The sequence below is a fragment of the Sciurus carolinensis genome, chromosome 9 (genome assembly GCF_902686445.1).
Source record: "Sciurus carolinensis chromosome 9, mSciCar1.2, whole genome shotgun sequence".
Lineage (NCBI taxonomy): Eukaryota > Metazoa > Chordata > Mammalia > Rodentia > Sciuridae > Sciurus > Sciurus carolinensis.
In genome coordinates, this window is record NC_062221.1 from 133,386,887 (window position 1) to 133,404,506 (window position 17,620).

Consider the following 17,620-nt stretch of genomic DNA (forward strand, 5'->3'; position numbering starts at 1 on the left):
ATTATTTTCGTTTTGAACTGCCTGTTCAAATGGTTTGCCCATTTTTCTAATTTCCTTTTTCTTGAGTTGAGGGCGGGATCTTTATTGATTTGTGAGAGTTGTTTACACATTCCGGAAAAAGGTCCTTTGGTTACGTAACTGGTTTATTGAATGAGATGGGCTGTAGTAGTTGGAGTATAGAGAGGAGCTTTATTCTTACTACTGCTTTTAAACTTTATTAATTGCTTTTATCACCTGTGCGCATCTGGGCAGTCTAACGTTTTCGTTGGCTTCAGATAGGAGTCTGATCACATCTGGTTTAAAAATGCCTGTTTAGAACTGCGGGGTTGTGTGAGGCCCTAGATTCAGTCCCTAGCACCAGAAATAATAAATAAAAATGAAATTTCTATTTTTAAGTGGGCGTGGTGGCGCAAGTCTGTAATCCCAGCAATTCTGAGGCTGAGATGGGAGGATCACAAGTTTGAGGCCAGCCACAGCAATTTAGTGAGGTCCTCAGCAACTTTAGGACACCCTGTATCAAAAGGCAGTTTTTTTGTTTTTTTGTTTTTTTTTTTTAAAGTCTCGCAGAAGGATGCTTCCAGCTTGGGTCACAGTTCAGAAACCTGTACTGGAGTGAGTTTTTTTTTTTTTTTTTTTTTTTAACTGGTTCTGTGTTTTGGTTTTACCTTTGCAACCTCCTTGCACTTGCTATCTCTGCCTCTTTAAGATTGAAGTGGGTGGCTGGGGTTGTGGCTCAGTGGTGGAGCCCTTGACTAGCATGTTTGGGGAACTGGGTTCAATACTCAGCACCACATATAAATAAATAAATAAAGGTATTGTGTCCATGTACAACTTAAAAAAAAAAAAAGATTGAAGTGGGAATTCTGGTGTGGCACTGTCCTGTTAATCCCAGCTATTCTGGAAGCTGAAGCAGGAGGATTGTAAGTTTGAGACCAGTTTGGGCAATTTAGCAAGATCCTATCTTAAAATAGAAAGGATGGGGGATATAGCTCAAGTGGTAGAATGCCCCTGGGTTCAGTTCCCAGTTATACCCCAAACCCCAAAGATTTAAATGAGAAATAAGCAGTCAAGGGAAAACTGTTTAAATTGTACTTTGGCTAGCATGCTTGAAGCCCTGAGTTCCATGCCCAGTGGCCACAACACAAAACAAAAAACAGTCTTCAAGAAACCAGTTTTGGGGACCGGGGAGATAGCTTAGTTGGTAAGACCCTGGGTTCGATTCCCAGCACCGCAAAAAAAAAAAAAAAAAGAAACCAGTTTTGTTAGCTGGCTCGCTCCATGCAACAGCTGTCTTTGTGCTGGGTCTTTCTTTTGTGGGTAATATGAGCTAATTGACAGAGATTTCCCATCTGCAGCTTCTGGACAGTATCTCCACCAGTCTTTGCTTTTGCTTTAGAACAGGAATTAGTAAACTACAACTTGTGGACCAAATCAGCCTAGCACCTGTTTTCTATAGCATGTGAGATAAGAACGATTTATTCATTTGTAAATGGTTGGGAAAAAAAAGAATATTTTGTGACATGAAAATTATGTGAAGTACAATTTTCAGTTTCCATATTTTTATTGGAGCACAACCATGCACATTTATTTTGCCTACAGCTGTCAGGTGCTTCCATTAGGAGAGGGTCTAAAAATTAATGAGCTTTTTGCATTTGTCAAAAGTCATAGAATTTAAGGCTTAAAGTTCACCCTTTGAGTGAACTTTAGCAAATTTTAGTCAGGAAACTGACACACTCACTCTCTGCTATGCTGGGGCTGGAACGCAGGACCCTGGGCATCTTATGCAAATGCTGTTAATGCTGAGCTAAACCCACAGCCCACTACATATTAATTAAAATTATTTGGAAGTCTGAGATTCCCGGATGGAATGTAAAGTGACAAAACTTTGAATGTTTGCTTTTTTTTCCTTCTTGCATTTCTAAGTAAAATGCTTATAACTTTTCTCTGTTGTTGATTCCCCACTCCTTTCAGAAACCCTGCTCTGGATCTAGCCCATACGAGCACACTCTTCACTGCCTTCTCTTTTCCCAGTGCATGTGTCACTTTTGGATGGGTTTGGATTATTAATATGTTTTTTTCTTACTCTTAATTTTATTTTCATGGGCCAATCAGTGTACTATAATTGCATTTTGTTTTCTATACAGCTTATTTTCCCTGAAATTAATAATTAACATATTTTGTTTGCTTTGTTTCTCTGGATGATCACTAGATGATTTTCAAAGGAACTGGGAAAGCTTTTCCTGATGTTTTCAGATACACACAATATTTTGTCAGTTTGTTAGAGGCCCAACTCTAAGGATTCCAACAAAGCAGGACTGGGCAAATGGGAGAAGTAATTGTGAAGTGGGAAAGGAATTTAATCAATATAACTACATCCAGAGGACAAGGGATGTCAGGTGTCCTTCACCTTGGTTTCAGAAGTTCTGACATGAGCTTTAGGTTTAAATTGAGGAGGAATTGGGGCAGACAAGAGGTGTTGCATAATTAAGTAGTCTTGGTCAAACTGTGATCTGATTGATCCTTATCTCAGTTCTGGTCACACAGTCTTATCTTTTCCTTATTTCCACATTCCCACAGTGCTGGGGACTCCAACCCAGGCCTCTAGCATGAGAGGCAGGCACTCTACTAGTTGGGCTATATGGCCCGCCCACACAGTCTTATCTTTGTCAAGGAAATTGCCCTTGTTCAGGGGCAATCTCTGTTTGCTTTGTAGGATTTTTATCAGACCTGTCCTGGAGAGGGTTCATTTTGGTACCTATGAGATGATTGCTCCTGCTTATTGAGCCCTCAACACGGGGTGATCTGCCTGAAAGGCTCCCAGGGACTAGACATTTCTAGGCATGCTCTAGGGGATATGGAACAGGGTGTAGTGAAAACTGGCAGAGGAATGTTCCTGCAAATGTTGCACATATCTTAGTTATTCCCACTTTGGTAGCCTCAGTCTTTTTTTTTTTTTTTTTTTTTTGTACCAGGGATTGAACTCAGGGACACTTAACCACTGAGCTACATCCCCAGCCCTATTTTGTATTTTATTTAGACAGGGTCTCACTGAGTTGCTTAGTACCTCGCTTTTGGTGAGGCTGGCTTTGAACTCAATCCTCCTGCCTCAGCCTCCTGAGCCACTGGTATTACAGGCATGGACCACTGTGCCTGATTTGGTATCCTCAGTCTTAAAGCAGGATGAGATGGGTTAGGTAAATTTAGTGCTAATAAATTTTGAATTACTGGTTTTGAGATCTGCTTCTTAAGTCATTAGCATGCCTAAATGGAGAGTTGAGTGGAAATCTGTCTTCCTAAAATTTAAGATTATTAAGGAGACTGATAAAAAATGAAGTCAGAGATGCCAGTCTTATTCTGCTTTTAGTTACACATGGGCATCTGCAGGCCCAAGTGAAGAGTACTTTTTAGGCAAAGGCCTCTTTAAGTTCCAGTTTCAAGTTGAGAGTCATTGTTGGGGATTTCCCTTTAACATTTTTGCCTGGAAATTCCTTCTTTTTCTGTCTCCCCATCCCGAATATTTTTTCTTTTGGGATTTACTACTTTGCAAACACTACAGTTTAGTGACTGATAACATAGGCTTTGGAGCCTGCCCTCCTGGGTTCAGATTCTGATTGATAGATAACTGGATGTCACCAAACTTTTTTTGATACCAGGGATTAAGCTCAGGGTGCTTTACCACTGAGTCACACCTCCAACCCTTTTAAATTTTATTTTGAGACAGGGTCTCATTAAGTTGCTTAGGGCCTCACTAAATTGCTGAGGATGGATGGTCTCAAACTTGTGATCCTCCTACTTCAGCCTCCTGAGTTGCTGGGATTACAGGTATGTGCCACCATGCCTAGCCTATTGCTGGGGTACATATATATATATATTAATTTTTTTTTTTTTAAATTGTAGGTGGACACATTACCTTTGTTTTATTTTCATGTGCTGAGGATCGAACCCAGGGCCTTATGCATGCTAGGCGTGCGCTCTACCACTGAGCCACAATCCCAGCCCTTGCTGGGTATATTAACCATAATGTTTTAGAGGTTTTCTATTGCACACTGCATTGTCTTTGTGTGTGTGTGTTTCTTTTCCTGTGTATTTCTGGAGATAGTTAGACTTCTGCTCACATATTCAAGTGAGATACTAAAAGCTGACTAGAAGATGTTCATGCGTGAGTAAGGCTGGTCTTTTGATGGGCTTCACCATTGGGAGGAAGCCATCAAGTAGGAAGGAGCCATTTTATTGGGACCACCGTACCTAAGTATGTGGTAGACCCTAAAGAATGGGAAGTGTTAGACCATAAAACACGTATGTTTAAAACAACCAAAAATATTTAATTTTTTAAAAAATGAGAACAACAAAAATGAGATGCTATTAGGTCATAATATTTTTGTAAGATGTTACCATTGGGTAGGATGGGAAAAGATAAATGGGATCTGTTATTTCTTACAATTGCAGGTGAATTTACAATTATTTTTCAAATAAAAATACATTTTAAATAAAGGCAAAAAAAAAAAAAAAAGAGAGAGAGATGCTATCTAGAAGGGCTAGGTAGACTTATAAAAGAACCAAATAAAACTTTTAGAAATAACTTCTAGAGAGGAGTTCTACACCTAGTCATCTGCCATGACATGTATAATCCTGGCTGCTAGCTATTCTGGTAGCTTGGCATGAGACAGGAGGTAGGAGTATCAAGTTGTTGCTTTGCTCACATGCTGTTTGGTTTTGAAACAGTCAGAGACTCCCAGAAAAAACAGGGATCCTTAGGATTAAAACTTCTCAGGGGAAGTAAGATGACCAAGCTAGCTCTTAGTCTTATGGGGTTAACAGCCATACCAGAAAATTAGGAGTTAGAAAGTGCACCAGTCTTCAAGGCTATGGGAGTGAGATACACCAGGAGATGGCAGGCTGAAAAGTCAGCTCAGCCTTCTGGGGTTGTGTGGTCAGCAGAAATGCCAAGAAGCTGGAGCCAGACAAAGCAAAAATCACCAAGACAAGGCCACTGAGATAGGACAATAGTCTGCCCTGTTGTAAAAAAATAATATCAGAGACTTTCTCACATAATAAGGGGCAAATTCCAGATGGTTGGTAAGGGGCAAATCTATGTGTGTAATTGTCACAGATGTAACCCGCAATTATTTTTATCCTATTGGCATAGTAAGTGAGATCTGTAGAAGTACTTAAATAATGCAGAGCTTGGCGCCTGCCTGTAATCCCAGCTACTCAGGAGGCTGAGGCAAGTAGAATTGCAGGTTTAAAGCCAGTGTGGGCCATTTAGACTTTTATCTCAAAATTTTTAAAAGGGGTGGGGGGCCGCTTGCCTAGCACATGTGAGACCCCTGGGTTTGACCTCTAGTACTGCAAAAAAAGAGGTAAATAAAAAGATGGAATTTTTGTCCTTAACCTCCCCCTGTAGTTCTAAGGAGGGAAGAGGGATTGGAAATTGAGTTAGTGAACTATGCCTGCCTGATGGAACGTCCATAAAAGTCCTAAATGATGGATGGGGTTTGGAGAGCTTCAGGGGCAAGTGAACACATGGAGTTTACTGGAAAGGTGGTGGTGCATCCATAGAGGTCCTGGTGACTTCTGTCTCCTTCCCCATACCTTGCCCAGTGTGTTTTTCACCTGGCTCTTCATCTCTCTTTTTTTTTTTTTTTTTTTTTTTTTGTTTTATCTTTTACAATGAACCGATAAACATAATTATTTCTTTGAGTTGTTTTAACCAATTATCAAATAGGTGGGGATGTGTGAACCCCCAACCTGACCGAAATATAGGAGATCTGGACTTAAAATTGGCATCTGAAGTGGGGTCTGTCCTGTGGGACTAAGCCCTTAACTTGTGTTTGTATTAGCTCCAGGTATTGAGTGTTAGAATTAATTGAGTCATTGGACACCCAAGTAATATCCACAGAATTGGAGAATTGGTTGCTGGTGTCAGAACAATCCACACATTTGGTGTCAGAACTGTTGGGAGAGTATAGAAAAATGTTTTTTTTCCCTAAAACCCCACATTTTATTTATTTTTAATCCATTAATGGGCATCTGGGTTGTTACTACCATTTGGTTTTTTGTGAATAAAGCTCTTTTAATTTGGAAACACAGATACCTCTTTCAGTTCCTTTGGGTCTAAATCTAGAAATAGTATTGCTAGACCAAATGATGATTTCATTTTTTTAATCCTATTTATTATTTTTGAGATGGAGTCTTACTATGTGGCTCAGTTTCTCTATATCCTTGACAGCACTTGTTATTTTCTGTTTTGTTGTTGTTGTTGTTGTTGTTGTTTTAAGTAGCCAATCTAATGAGTGAGGTAGCATCTGACTGGTTTTTGTTAAACATTTTTTAGTTGTAGATGGATACAATACCTTTATTTTATTTATTTATTTTTATGGGGTGCTGAGGGTTGAACCCAGTGGCTCACGTGCTAGGTGAGAACTCTTCCTCTGAGCCACAACCCAGCCCCTTTTTGGTTCTTTTAGATGTTGATGGACCTTTGTTTATATGTGGTGCTGAGAATCAAACCCAGTGCCTTAAACTGAACTATAAACCCAGCCCCTTACTTTGGTTTTGATTTATATTTCCCTAATAGTTAATGATGTTGAACATCTTTTCATGTGTTTTGTTTAGTGGCCATTTATATACCTTGGAGAAATGACTATTCAAATCCTTTGCCCATATTTTAAATCCAGTTTGTTTTTTCTGTTGTTAAATTGTAGGAGTTCTTTATGTATTCAGGATATTAATCCCTTGTCAGATATTTGATTTGCAAAGTTTTTCCCTTTCTGTTAATAGCCTTTTCACTCTATTGTGTCTTTTGATATGTAATTTAAAAATTTGATATAGTTCAGTACACATATATAGTTATATCCAAGAAATCATTCTCATATCAGATGTCATGAAGCTTTTCTTCTCTGCTCTGTCCTAAAAGTTTATCGCTTGAGCTCTTTGAATCATTTTAACCTAATTTTTGTATGTTATAAGATAACGTGCATATCCAGTTTCCCCAGGATCTTATGTTGAAGACTAGCCTTTCTCCCATTGAATGATCTTGACACCATATACTTGAAGCTTTACATGTGGACTCTTTTTTTTTTTTTTTTTTTTGGCGGTGCTGGGGATTGAACCCAGGGTCTCTGCTTGCTAGGCAAGCACTCTACCAACTGAACTATATTCCCAGACCAACTTGCTTTCTTGATCTTAGTTCACCAGTTTTCAGTTGTTCCTGGAATTCAGAGAACAGACCTCCAGTCTTGTATAGGATTACTTAGCGCAGTTTCAAAGCTACTCAGTGTGTTGAAGGATCTGGTGTATTTTCTGTTATAACTTAATTGCTTCCTTTAAAGATTTTTAATGTGTCTTGTTTTCATATAGTGTGGTACCTTTGACTTAAGAGCATGAAACTTTTAATTACTGGGGTTCCACTAAGGTTCCTGATATGGTTCTTCTGGGCTTTCCTGTCTCCTTCAGGCTTTGGATTTTTCTTTTTCTAGGCTGTTATCAGTTATGTTGTCTGCTTTCCAATTTCCATACGACTACTCTGTCTTCCGTTTCCCATCACTTCTCTAATTCTTTTTTTTTTTTTGGTGGGGAGTTATTCCTTTTTTTCTTTGTTCATTTTAGAGCAATTTCAGGAGGAGACAGGTACACACTTCGTGTGTTTAGGTTTCCATGTTTTATATTTGAAAATGTGTTACTATACTTCATAACATCTCACTTGAGTGTGTGCAAAGATGTCTGTTTTGTAGGTTGATATTTCTTTTGCCTGGTGTTCTGGTGGGAGGTGTGTACTGGGTCTTGTTTGCTAACATTTTCTCCTAGTGGATTGTTTACTTAACTGTTTTGTTATGGATTATGTCTTCAAAATAATCCCCTAGGGGAATCCAGTGCTATCTGGTTGAAGCTGTGCCTCCACAGTGGTTCCGTAGGTCATGTAATTGAGATGCTTAACTGGGGTGCCTCTTTTCTGTCAGTATGGATTTTTTGCCTTTTGGATCTAGAGCCCAGAACAAAGGCTTCCTATTAGGTAGATGATCCTTGTACTTCAAGTCTACCACTTTTTTGGGATAAAGGGGAACCACATACTTCCAAGTAACTGCATGCCTCTCTTTTGCCAAATTGCCTATCCCTGAGTTACCATTAAAACCAAAACATTATAATGGTTTTAAAACCAGTCATTGTGGTGCACACCTGTAATCCCAGTGACTTTGGAGGCCTGAGGTAGGAGGATGGCAAATTCGAGACCAGCCTCAGCAGCTTAGCAGAGGCCCTAAGAAACTTAGACCCTGTCTCAAATCACAATAATGCTAGGGATGTACCTCAGTGGCAAAGCTCCCTCTGGTTTCAATCCCCAGTAATAAAACAACAACAAAACTAAGAGAATCCTCCAAAACACCGACAACCCCCCCCCAACCTTTGTATGTCCAATTAAATACCACCACTCTCATCTCAAGTGCATTTCCCTTCAAATCTGATTTTGTTTTTTAGTTCCTTCTTTACCTTAGATCCTTGAGAATATCCCCTATTATTTTGTGGTGCTGGGAATCAAACCCAGGGCTTGATGCTTGCTAAGCAAGCACTCTTACCATTGAGTTACATCTCCATATTTTCCTTACTTTATATGAGCTCAGTTCTTTCTTTAAAGGGCTATGTTTTTATTGGTATATTATAATTATACATAATAGTAGGATTCATTATGCCATACTTGTACATGTGCATAACACAATTTGATCACTCTCATTCCCTAGCACCTTCTCTTTCTTTCTTCTTTTTCTTGGTATCAGGGATTGAACCCAGAGGCACTTAACTATTGAGTCACATCCTCAGCCCTTTAAAAAATTTTTTATTTGGAGACAGAGGCTCGCTTTGAACTTGTGATCCTCCTTCAGCCTTCTGAGCTGGTGGGATTACAGGTGTACACCACCACACCTTGCTAGTACCTTCCCTTTCTAAAGGGATATTTTTTAAACATACTTGCAATATTTGTTGTCTTCTAGGCATTCTTCTAAGCACATATATTTTTGAACAAATATTTAATTCATGTAATTTTCTTAGGAACCTGATGAAATATTATTATTATTATTATTATCTTCAGTTGTACAGAAGACAAAACTTGAGGGACAGAGTTTAGTAAGTGTACCTCATAGTCAGTGTGCTTCTGTTGTGTTTGGTTTGTGTGTGTGTTACACTACCTTGGCTATTTCAGAGTTGTTTTCTTTCCAGCTAAAGACACACAGCATTTAGACGAGCTGGAAATAATTGCTTAAGTTTAAATACCCAAAAACCTACTGTTGAGAATTCTTCATTTTTTACTTTCATCCTCTTTGATCTTATGAATCTCTTAAGAATTATGTGGGAAAGAAAGAAAAAAAATTATGTACCTTGTCAATTTGGGATCAGTATAGACAATGAAGAAATTAAATGAAAATTGACATTCCTACCATTACAAAACTCTTATCTTACATTTAAATTCTTAGTATTGTAGCATAGACCAGAATATCCCTTTTCTAACTCTAGACTTCACCCCTTACAAATGTATGAAATGGAGCAGAGACAGAAGGGCTGTGGTGGTTGAACTGTCTTTTTCTCCTTGTTTGGTATTCAGAAGTTTTACACCCTAAGGCCATGCCTCAGGTTAAAATTTAGAATGGTTGAAGGTTGTTCCATTCTTACATAAATGGTAGAAGTTGGGACTGGAAGATCTTCCTGATGGCTAAGCACTGGCGTGTTATCATGTAGATTAATTTGAGAAAAAACTTCTGGTACAAGATATAAATCTGGAAATTGATTGTCTTTAGAAACTTGTGGTATTATACTTGAGAAGGTCTTAATTACATATACTACATAATTCATAAATATATGCCATAGAAGATCCAAAGTGCATATTTTCTAATTTGAAGAGCAGTCTTCTACAGGACATGATTTCTCAAATTCGTAGTACTTTAGCATAATGAATGGTACTGAGGACTTGGTGGATTGTCTAAAAAAGCAAGTGTGGACAAAGGAGAAAGAGACCTCTTTCTGACACCTGGTGGCAGCAACTGAGCATTGTAAATGTCCTTGACTTGATTTAGATCTAATCTAGTTTGTAGACCCCAGTGGCCCTATTTTTGTTTTTCTTCTTTAAATATGAGTGAATTTGTCAAAATGAACACAGAAAGGACTGCATGGAAATTCTCTACATAGTGAAATTTTCAACCCTCAACCTTTTAAAACTGTATGTACAGTGTTACACATTTGCTGTCTACATCATTCAGGAAATTAAGAGTTCCCTTACAGGAGGTTAATTGGCATATTCTTCCATACTCTATTACTGTGAGTAAAATCAAACTTAAAATCCTTAGAAATAAGAATAATAAGAATGGTTTGTTGCATTGGAACTAATGTTTGACATTGTTTGAAGAGTTCATAGGTGCATACTGTGCCATTGCCACGTTATTGTCATGAACTTAGAGTATGTCATATAATCAAGTCAAAGGGTCCACTAGTGACTGTCCAAGAGACCATTAGAAAAGCCTGTTGATGAAGCAAGCTAATAATTAATTAAACCCGCACTAAGGAGAACCCCCCCCCCAACACACACACACACACACACACACACACACACACACAAAGTTGTGTTTCAGAGTAGGAAGATTAAGATGTTTATAGGATTTTGGACCTTGGCTGAGTCATTTTTAAGGTAGGTCTTGCAGGGTAGGTAACTTGGGGATTGGACCACTATACATACAAAAAGGCAAGGGTTTTGAAACAAGTCTTGATGTGTAACTTGTTCAGTTGGTTTTCAGCCTTCCCTTCCAGGAATCTTATGTTGTATCTTTCAGATTTATTCTGGAGCTAAGACATTTTTGTTCAACCTCAGTAAATTATATTAGCTTTTGTTCTCAAAACTAATACCTAAATTAATTTACATAAATCATTGGTTTGTTTCAGCTTTGCCCGAAGTTTTTACATACAAATTCTACTAGTCATACTTGGCCATTCAGTGCAGTTGCTGAATTAATAGGTATGTAAATCGATATTTCATATATTATCTGTTGCTTGCAATTATAGTTTTAAAACTTTATTGAACAATAATATATAAGTGTACTTCAAAAAATTCTATCTTGAATAATAACATTAGTGGTAAGGCCTACCTAGCACAACATAACAATTATGCAACAGGATGTCAAAATCAATGTTTAACTTACCTTATATATAATTATTATACAAGTATTTCATAACATTTAAGATTTAATTTGCTAAGTTTATAAAGCATTTATTTTGGAAACATTTTTATTCTTATAATGAAAGTTAAAAATGAGGATTATGCTTTTCGGTGGTGCAATTGTATAATATATGGAATGGATTTGTTTTTCTTGTGTTAGGATTAGTATGTTAGATTTATGATAATACTTGCTTCATCTGAAAGATAGGATGAACAGGGTTTAGGGTTATTATTTTTTTATTTATTTTTTGCTGTATTGGGACTCCAGCCCAGAACCTTGTACATGCTAAGCAAGCACTCTACCCCTAAGCTGCATTCTCGCCCTCTATTTTTGTTTGGAGACAGGGTCTCACTAAGTTTGAGACTGGCCTGGCACCTGTAGTCTGCCTCAGCCTCCCTAGTCACTGGGATTATAGGCATGAGCCACCACACCCAGCTAGGATTTTATTTTAATAGTGTTGTAATGAACATGAAAAAAAAGGCAGGGTTGTGGTCAGATTTGTATTATGGATTCATGAATCATGCAGAAGAATATTTTTTAGAATTTTGGTTTATGTTTTAAAAACATAGTAAAGGGACATTTTATTCTTAGGTATACTTAAATTCCTCTTTTTTTTTTTTAAAGTTTTTTTTAGTTGGGCACAATACTTTTATTTATTTATTTTTATGTGGTACTGAGATTGAACTCAGTGCCTCATACGTGCTAGGCATGTACTCTACCACTGCGCCACAACCCCAGTCCCTGTACTTAAATTCTTTATCAAGAAAGGGTCCTGTCTTAGATGTACATGGAAAAGAAGGAATTTTTGCACAAGCACTCTTCTTTTCTTTGTTATAGTTAGGCTTTTTCAAGTATTCCAACTAACACGTGTATTCAGGTGAATTTTTTTTACCCCTAAAGCCTGGAGTTGATTTGCTATAACATTGTAGCTATTATTATTTTTATGGCACCCAGCTACCCATGACCTTCATGGCACTGTTCATAGTGTACCCGATTTTAAATTTTTAATGAAATACTCTCTGGAAGGGGTTGAGAATAAAAAGATTATTTATTTGTAGGCAGATAATTGAGAATCAATACTTAAAATCTGCAAAATATATTTTGGTTAGTTAAGGAATATTTAGATGAATTGAAAGTTGATTTAATTACTGGTACCATTTAAAAAATCTTGTTTTTAAATATATTCCTTTATACTTACATAGTCTGAGAGAAATGAGTATGCCAAACAAGGATGTTAAATATACAGTAATAGAAATTAAAGACCCAAGAAACTTTGGTTAAACTGACAAGGGCCAGAACTGTAGAAATTTGTAGAGGGTGAATTTACTATCTGTATATGTAGCTTAGCAGAAAATGAAACTGCCTTTTCCTTTGTTTAATAACTATTATGTACCTTCCATGTCAATTCATAGTGCTAGTTGACACTCAGAAACTCCGTTTCCCTGTCCTTCTCTTAATCATCTCTGTGTTCATTGGTTTTTTTTTACACTAATTTAATGTGGCAGGTACCAGTCTTTGCTCTATACTTAATATGAAAGCATTTAGAAAGGGTGAATTCTGCAGTAGACAAGGAATGCGATTTCCTGTTTCCAAACCTTGTGAATTCCTAAAAATTGTAGCTTTTAAAGTAATCCTAAATGTGGCAATCTGTTCCTTGTTAAAGGATTGTTCTAATTGTTCTTTAAATTGCAAACTCAAAATTTCTCAAAACCTTTTGTGTCCCAGATAATGCTTATGATCCTGATGTGAATGCTAAACAGATATGGATTGACAAAACAGTGATAAATGACTATATATGCTTGACATTCACTGATAATGGGAATGGTATGACATCAGATAAGTTACACAAAATGCTGAGGTATGTAAAAATGTGCCACACATCTGAAAATCAAGACTTTAAGTAGTTACAGAGTTCTTTTTTTTTTTTTTGCGGTGCTGGAGATTGAACCCAGGGCCTTGTGTTTGCAAGGCAAGCACTTTACTGACTGAGCTATCTCCCCAGCCCAGTTACAGAGTTTTATGTGTCATACTTTTTGTACTTTGTTTTGGGTTTTTAAACATTAAATTCCATACACACAGTGTGAGTGATTATCTAAGAGTCTGACCATCATTTTCTACATAGGTAGATTATTAGGCAATCCCTACTCTTCTCACTGACCCTTCCCCATATCTGACTTAACTGAAATTCCACCATTACTTTGGAGTTGTAGCACCTTGATATTAGCTATTTATACTTTAGTGTATGTTAGTTTTAAATCATATTTCTATTAAAACTTAACTGTGGGGAGCTAACTTTAAAGAGGTTGAGAGAATGAAAATGCAACATAAAATAGTCATAAGGTCTTGGGCCGTAGGGTCAGAGAATAGGATGTCAGTGTGAATCAAATGTATCTGAAATGGAAACTGAGAATGTAGTACAGGTACAGGGTAGAAGAACAATTTAGAAGCATAGGCCTTCTATTATCCCTTAAATGTCGTGCTGCCAAAAGGTTTAGTTGATCCCATCATTAATCAAATCACAGTAGGCTTGCTGAGAACAAGGGAGTCATTCATTAACACTTACAGAAAGAGATTCATGGGGTAAAATCTCAAGGTCCCAGGAGCCCAGATTATAACTTGGCCAATTAATTGGCCAGGATGTGCCACCAGTGAGCTCCTGTGTTAATACCTGTGATTCTTACACCCCTGTGATGTAGATTTGGTTTCCTTTGTTTCAGAGATGGGAAAACACATCAAGATAGATTTAAAGTAATTTACCCAAGATGATACAGCCAGGAAGGGTGAGGCCAGCATTTGTACCCAGGCTTTTTTACTTGGTATTACCCTTGTTGAATTTTTAAAAATTGAAGATTATGATTGTTTATTTTTTAAATCTTTTTTTTTCTTTTAGCTTTGGCTTCAGTGACAAAGTCACCATGAATGGTCATGTCCCAGTTGGATTGTATGGGAATGGCTTCAAGTCAGGTTCTATGCGTTTGGGTAAAGATGCCATCGTTTTTACCAAAAATGGAGAAACCATGAGTGTGGGCTTCTTGTCTCAGACCTACTTGGAAGTCATAAAAGCAGAACATGTTGTTGTTCCAATAGTGGCATTCAACAAGCACCATATCCTTTTGATTTTGAAATAGAAGCTGTGGCAAAACTCAAAAGAATTTTGGGAAGCATTCTACCCTTTTGCATTTCTCCAAATTCTTCCTTTTTAATCACACCTATTCCAGCTTTTGTCTGTCCACTACCTTTACCTTACACCTGAAACTCGGGATTTGTTCTCTTTGTTGGAATTGTGCTACAGAAATCCTGAATGTAAGGGAGTTGCATTTAGTGTTAAATTATTTTCAAGGACTGGAGGTGTAGCTTAGTGGTTATTGTGTACCAAGCATGAGTGAGACCCTGGGTTTGATCCCTAGCACCATAAAAAGAAATGAACAACTTTTCCATAGCTGTTTGTTTTATTTTAGGCTTATTAGGGATTAATAAGGACTTTGTGGCCCTATTGAAAAATTTGCTAATGACCATGAAAAGCAAGATAACTTTAGGAAAATTCTTCTGACACTTTGAAATATTGGAAGGCATTAAATTAGTTAATAATATTAATAAACTGCCTTTTTTTTTTTTTTAATCCTTTCTGGTATTCATTTGAAATCAGACTGCCATTTTAAAACTTAGAAAATACTTAGAAAATAGTTTTTCTGCTATTTATTAAAGTTAATTTGCATACTATATTTGTGAAAAGCATGTTGGTGATTTCAGTCTTTAACTAAGGATATACGTCAGATGATTAATTTGGCAGAATCAAAAGCCAGCCTTGCTGCAATTCTGGAACATTCTCTGTTTTCTACGGAACAGAAATTACTGGCAGAACTTGATGCCATTATGGGTAAGAAGGGGACAAGGATCATCATTTGGAATCTTAGAAGGTAAATGTAGATCCCAGCTAGTTGATGACCATTTGGGTAGTAAAGTACATGTATAGGGTTGGTTTCATTGTGTTTATCCATTATTATGAGGAAATACATGGAGAGGTAATTTTTTGGTATAGTTAATGATTTTTCTTTTCCCAGGATATTTTATTGAAATCACTGTGGCTTCAATTTGAAATACTAGAAAAGAATTCCTGTTCCTGCTATTCAGTCTCCATTAGCACTCTATTCTCAATCATTCTGCCTCTCTTCTCAAAAAAATGAAGAAAAAAAAAAAAAAAAGACAAAAGTCCCATTAACAAGTCCAGCTTATAGAAATCTTCCATTTTTGTCTGTTAAAGCTAATCATTATCTAGCAGCTAAAAAGCAAAGTAATACAGATGAGATTTTTTTGTGTGTGTTGCTAAACTTTTATAGTTCTTTATCCATGCAAGGATAAAATATTTGTAAATAAAAGCTTTTAAATTTAAGATCAGTTTGTTACATGACAAAATCTAAAATACACTGAAGCTTAGAAATAGAGCACAGATAGCGGTAAGCCTAAAGAACTTCAAAACTTGGGCTTTGAGCCAGGCATGGTGGTGCATGCCTACACTCCCAGCTTCTTAGAGGCTGAGGCAGGAGGATCACAGGTTTGAGGTTACCCTAAGCAAACTCAGGAAGACCCTGTCTTGAAATAAAAAATAGAAAGGGTTAGGGGTATAACTCAGCTGAGCACCTAGGTTCAGTTCCCAGTACTGGGGGGAAAAAAAGGAAAAAAAGAAAAAGATCTGGGCACAGTGGCGCAGGCCTGTAATCCCAGCAGTTTGGGAGACTGAGACAGGAAGATTGAGAGTTCAGAGCCAGCCTCAGCAAAAGCAAGGCACTAAGCAACTCAGTGAGACCCTGTCTCTAAATAAAATACAAAATAGGACTAGGGACGTGGCTCAGTGATCCAGTACCCCTGAGTTCAATCCCCAGTAACTACCCACTCCAAAAGTGTGCTTTTTGGTGGTGGCGGTGCGGATAAATAATAAAATCTGCTTTTCTGACTTCTTGAATTTTCTTTTTCTTTTCTTTTCTTTTTCTTGCTTTTACTTCCCTGTCCCTCCTGGAGGTTTTTTTCCTATTTTTCTTTCTTTCTTCTCTCTCTTTTTTTTTTTTTTTTAAAGTTAAGCTTTCTATTTTGAGATCATTGTAGATTCTCATGTGCAGTTCTAAGAAATAATAGGGCTCATCTACCCAGTTTCCCCTAATGGTAACATCATATAAAACTATAATACAGTAGTGCTGTTGATAGTGACGGGATATTGTCATTGATATAGTCTAAATAGAGGACACTTTCATCATCACAGGAATCCTTCATGTTGCCTTTATATAGTCACACCCACATTTTCTTTCCTCCTTAATCACTGGCAACCTCTGTTCTGTCCCCTTTCCATAATTTTTTAATTTCATATAATATTTTATCAATGGAGTCATGCAGTGTGAAACCTTCTGACTTTTTTCACTAACAATTCTCTGGAGGGATATCCAGCTATCATTAGTTTGCTTCTTTTCTTACTGTACTGAGTGGACATTGAGTTTAACCACTCACCTGTTACAGGATACCTGAGTTGTTTATAGTTTTGTGCTATTACAAATAAAGCTATAAAGATACATGTATAGGTTTGTGTGGAAATACAGTTCTTTTTAAATTTGCTGGGTAAGATGGTAGTTGTAGTTGTAGTTTTTAAAGAAACTGTCAGGCTGTTTTCCAAAGAGGTTCTGTCATTTTACATTGCCACGAGCAATGCATGAGTGGTAGAGTTTTCCCTAATCTTCTAAATTCCATTTCTTTTATACCTGTCCTCTCATAAAGTCTACTGGGTGTAGGTTTATTTTTGTTTTTTTCCTAAGGATGTAATATTTGATGCTTATCTTGTCATGAAGTTAAATTTTGCTTCTTTCTGAAAATTATTTTTACAGCTACAAAAATGCAACAGAGTTTGATTTTGAAAAGGATAAATATGATATCAGAATTCCTGAGGATTTAGATGAGGCAACGGGAAAGAAAGGGTACAAGAAGCAAGAAAGAATGGACCAAATTGCCCCTGAGAGTGACTATTCCTTGAGGGTATGTATGCAGCTGTCTTCGTGGAAATGAGAAAGTCATGGAGTAAAGGAATTATGAGCAGACTAACGGTGCCCATCTCTGCTATAAAGGCTAGCAGTGATGTCTGCAGGAAAGCACTGCAGAAAGAACTGACACACACATAAGCTTTTCTTTGATCCACTGGTTGTTTCATGTGCTTAGAAAACCTTGTAATTGCAAAATCATCAGATCTAACAGTGCTTAATAGTTCTTTTATTTATTAGATTCTTTGAATTGGCACTGTTGGAATCAGCGTATTTTATGATGTCCATTTTGATTATTTCATCACGAAATACCAAATTGTTTTAAAACAATTTTTTATAATACTCTAGAATACTCACTACGCCTTAATTATCCTCCTGAACAAGAGATTATACGTTAATGTAGTTTTATGA

General features: G+C 37.1%; 1 protein-coding gene across 3 annotated transcripts in view; it reads left to right on the forward strand.

Moving 5' to 3' along the window:
• Positions 1-17,620, forward strand: part of Morc3 (MORC family CW-type zinc finger 3) — a 38,794-nt gene that overhangs the window by 886 nt on the left and 20,288 nt on the right. For 2 of the 3 annotated variants that reach the window (XM_047565168.1, XM_047565169.1), the window contains exons 2-6: positions 10,918-10,990; positions 12,918-13,050; positions 14,083-14,297; positions 14,962-15,109; positions 17,060-17,207. In XM_047565168.1, coding sequence (XP_047421124.1) covers positions 10,918-10,990; positions 12,918-13,050; positions 14,083-14,297; positions 14,962-15,109; positions 17,060-17,207 — 717 coding nt within the window. The remainder of the gene's footprint in view (positions 1-10,917; positions 10,991-12,917; positions 13,051-14,082; positions 14,298-14,961; positions 15,110-17,059; positions 17,208-17,620) is intronic. The other variant, XM_047565170.1, reaches the window with a different exon arrangement.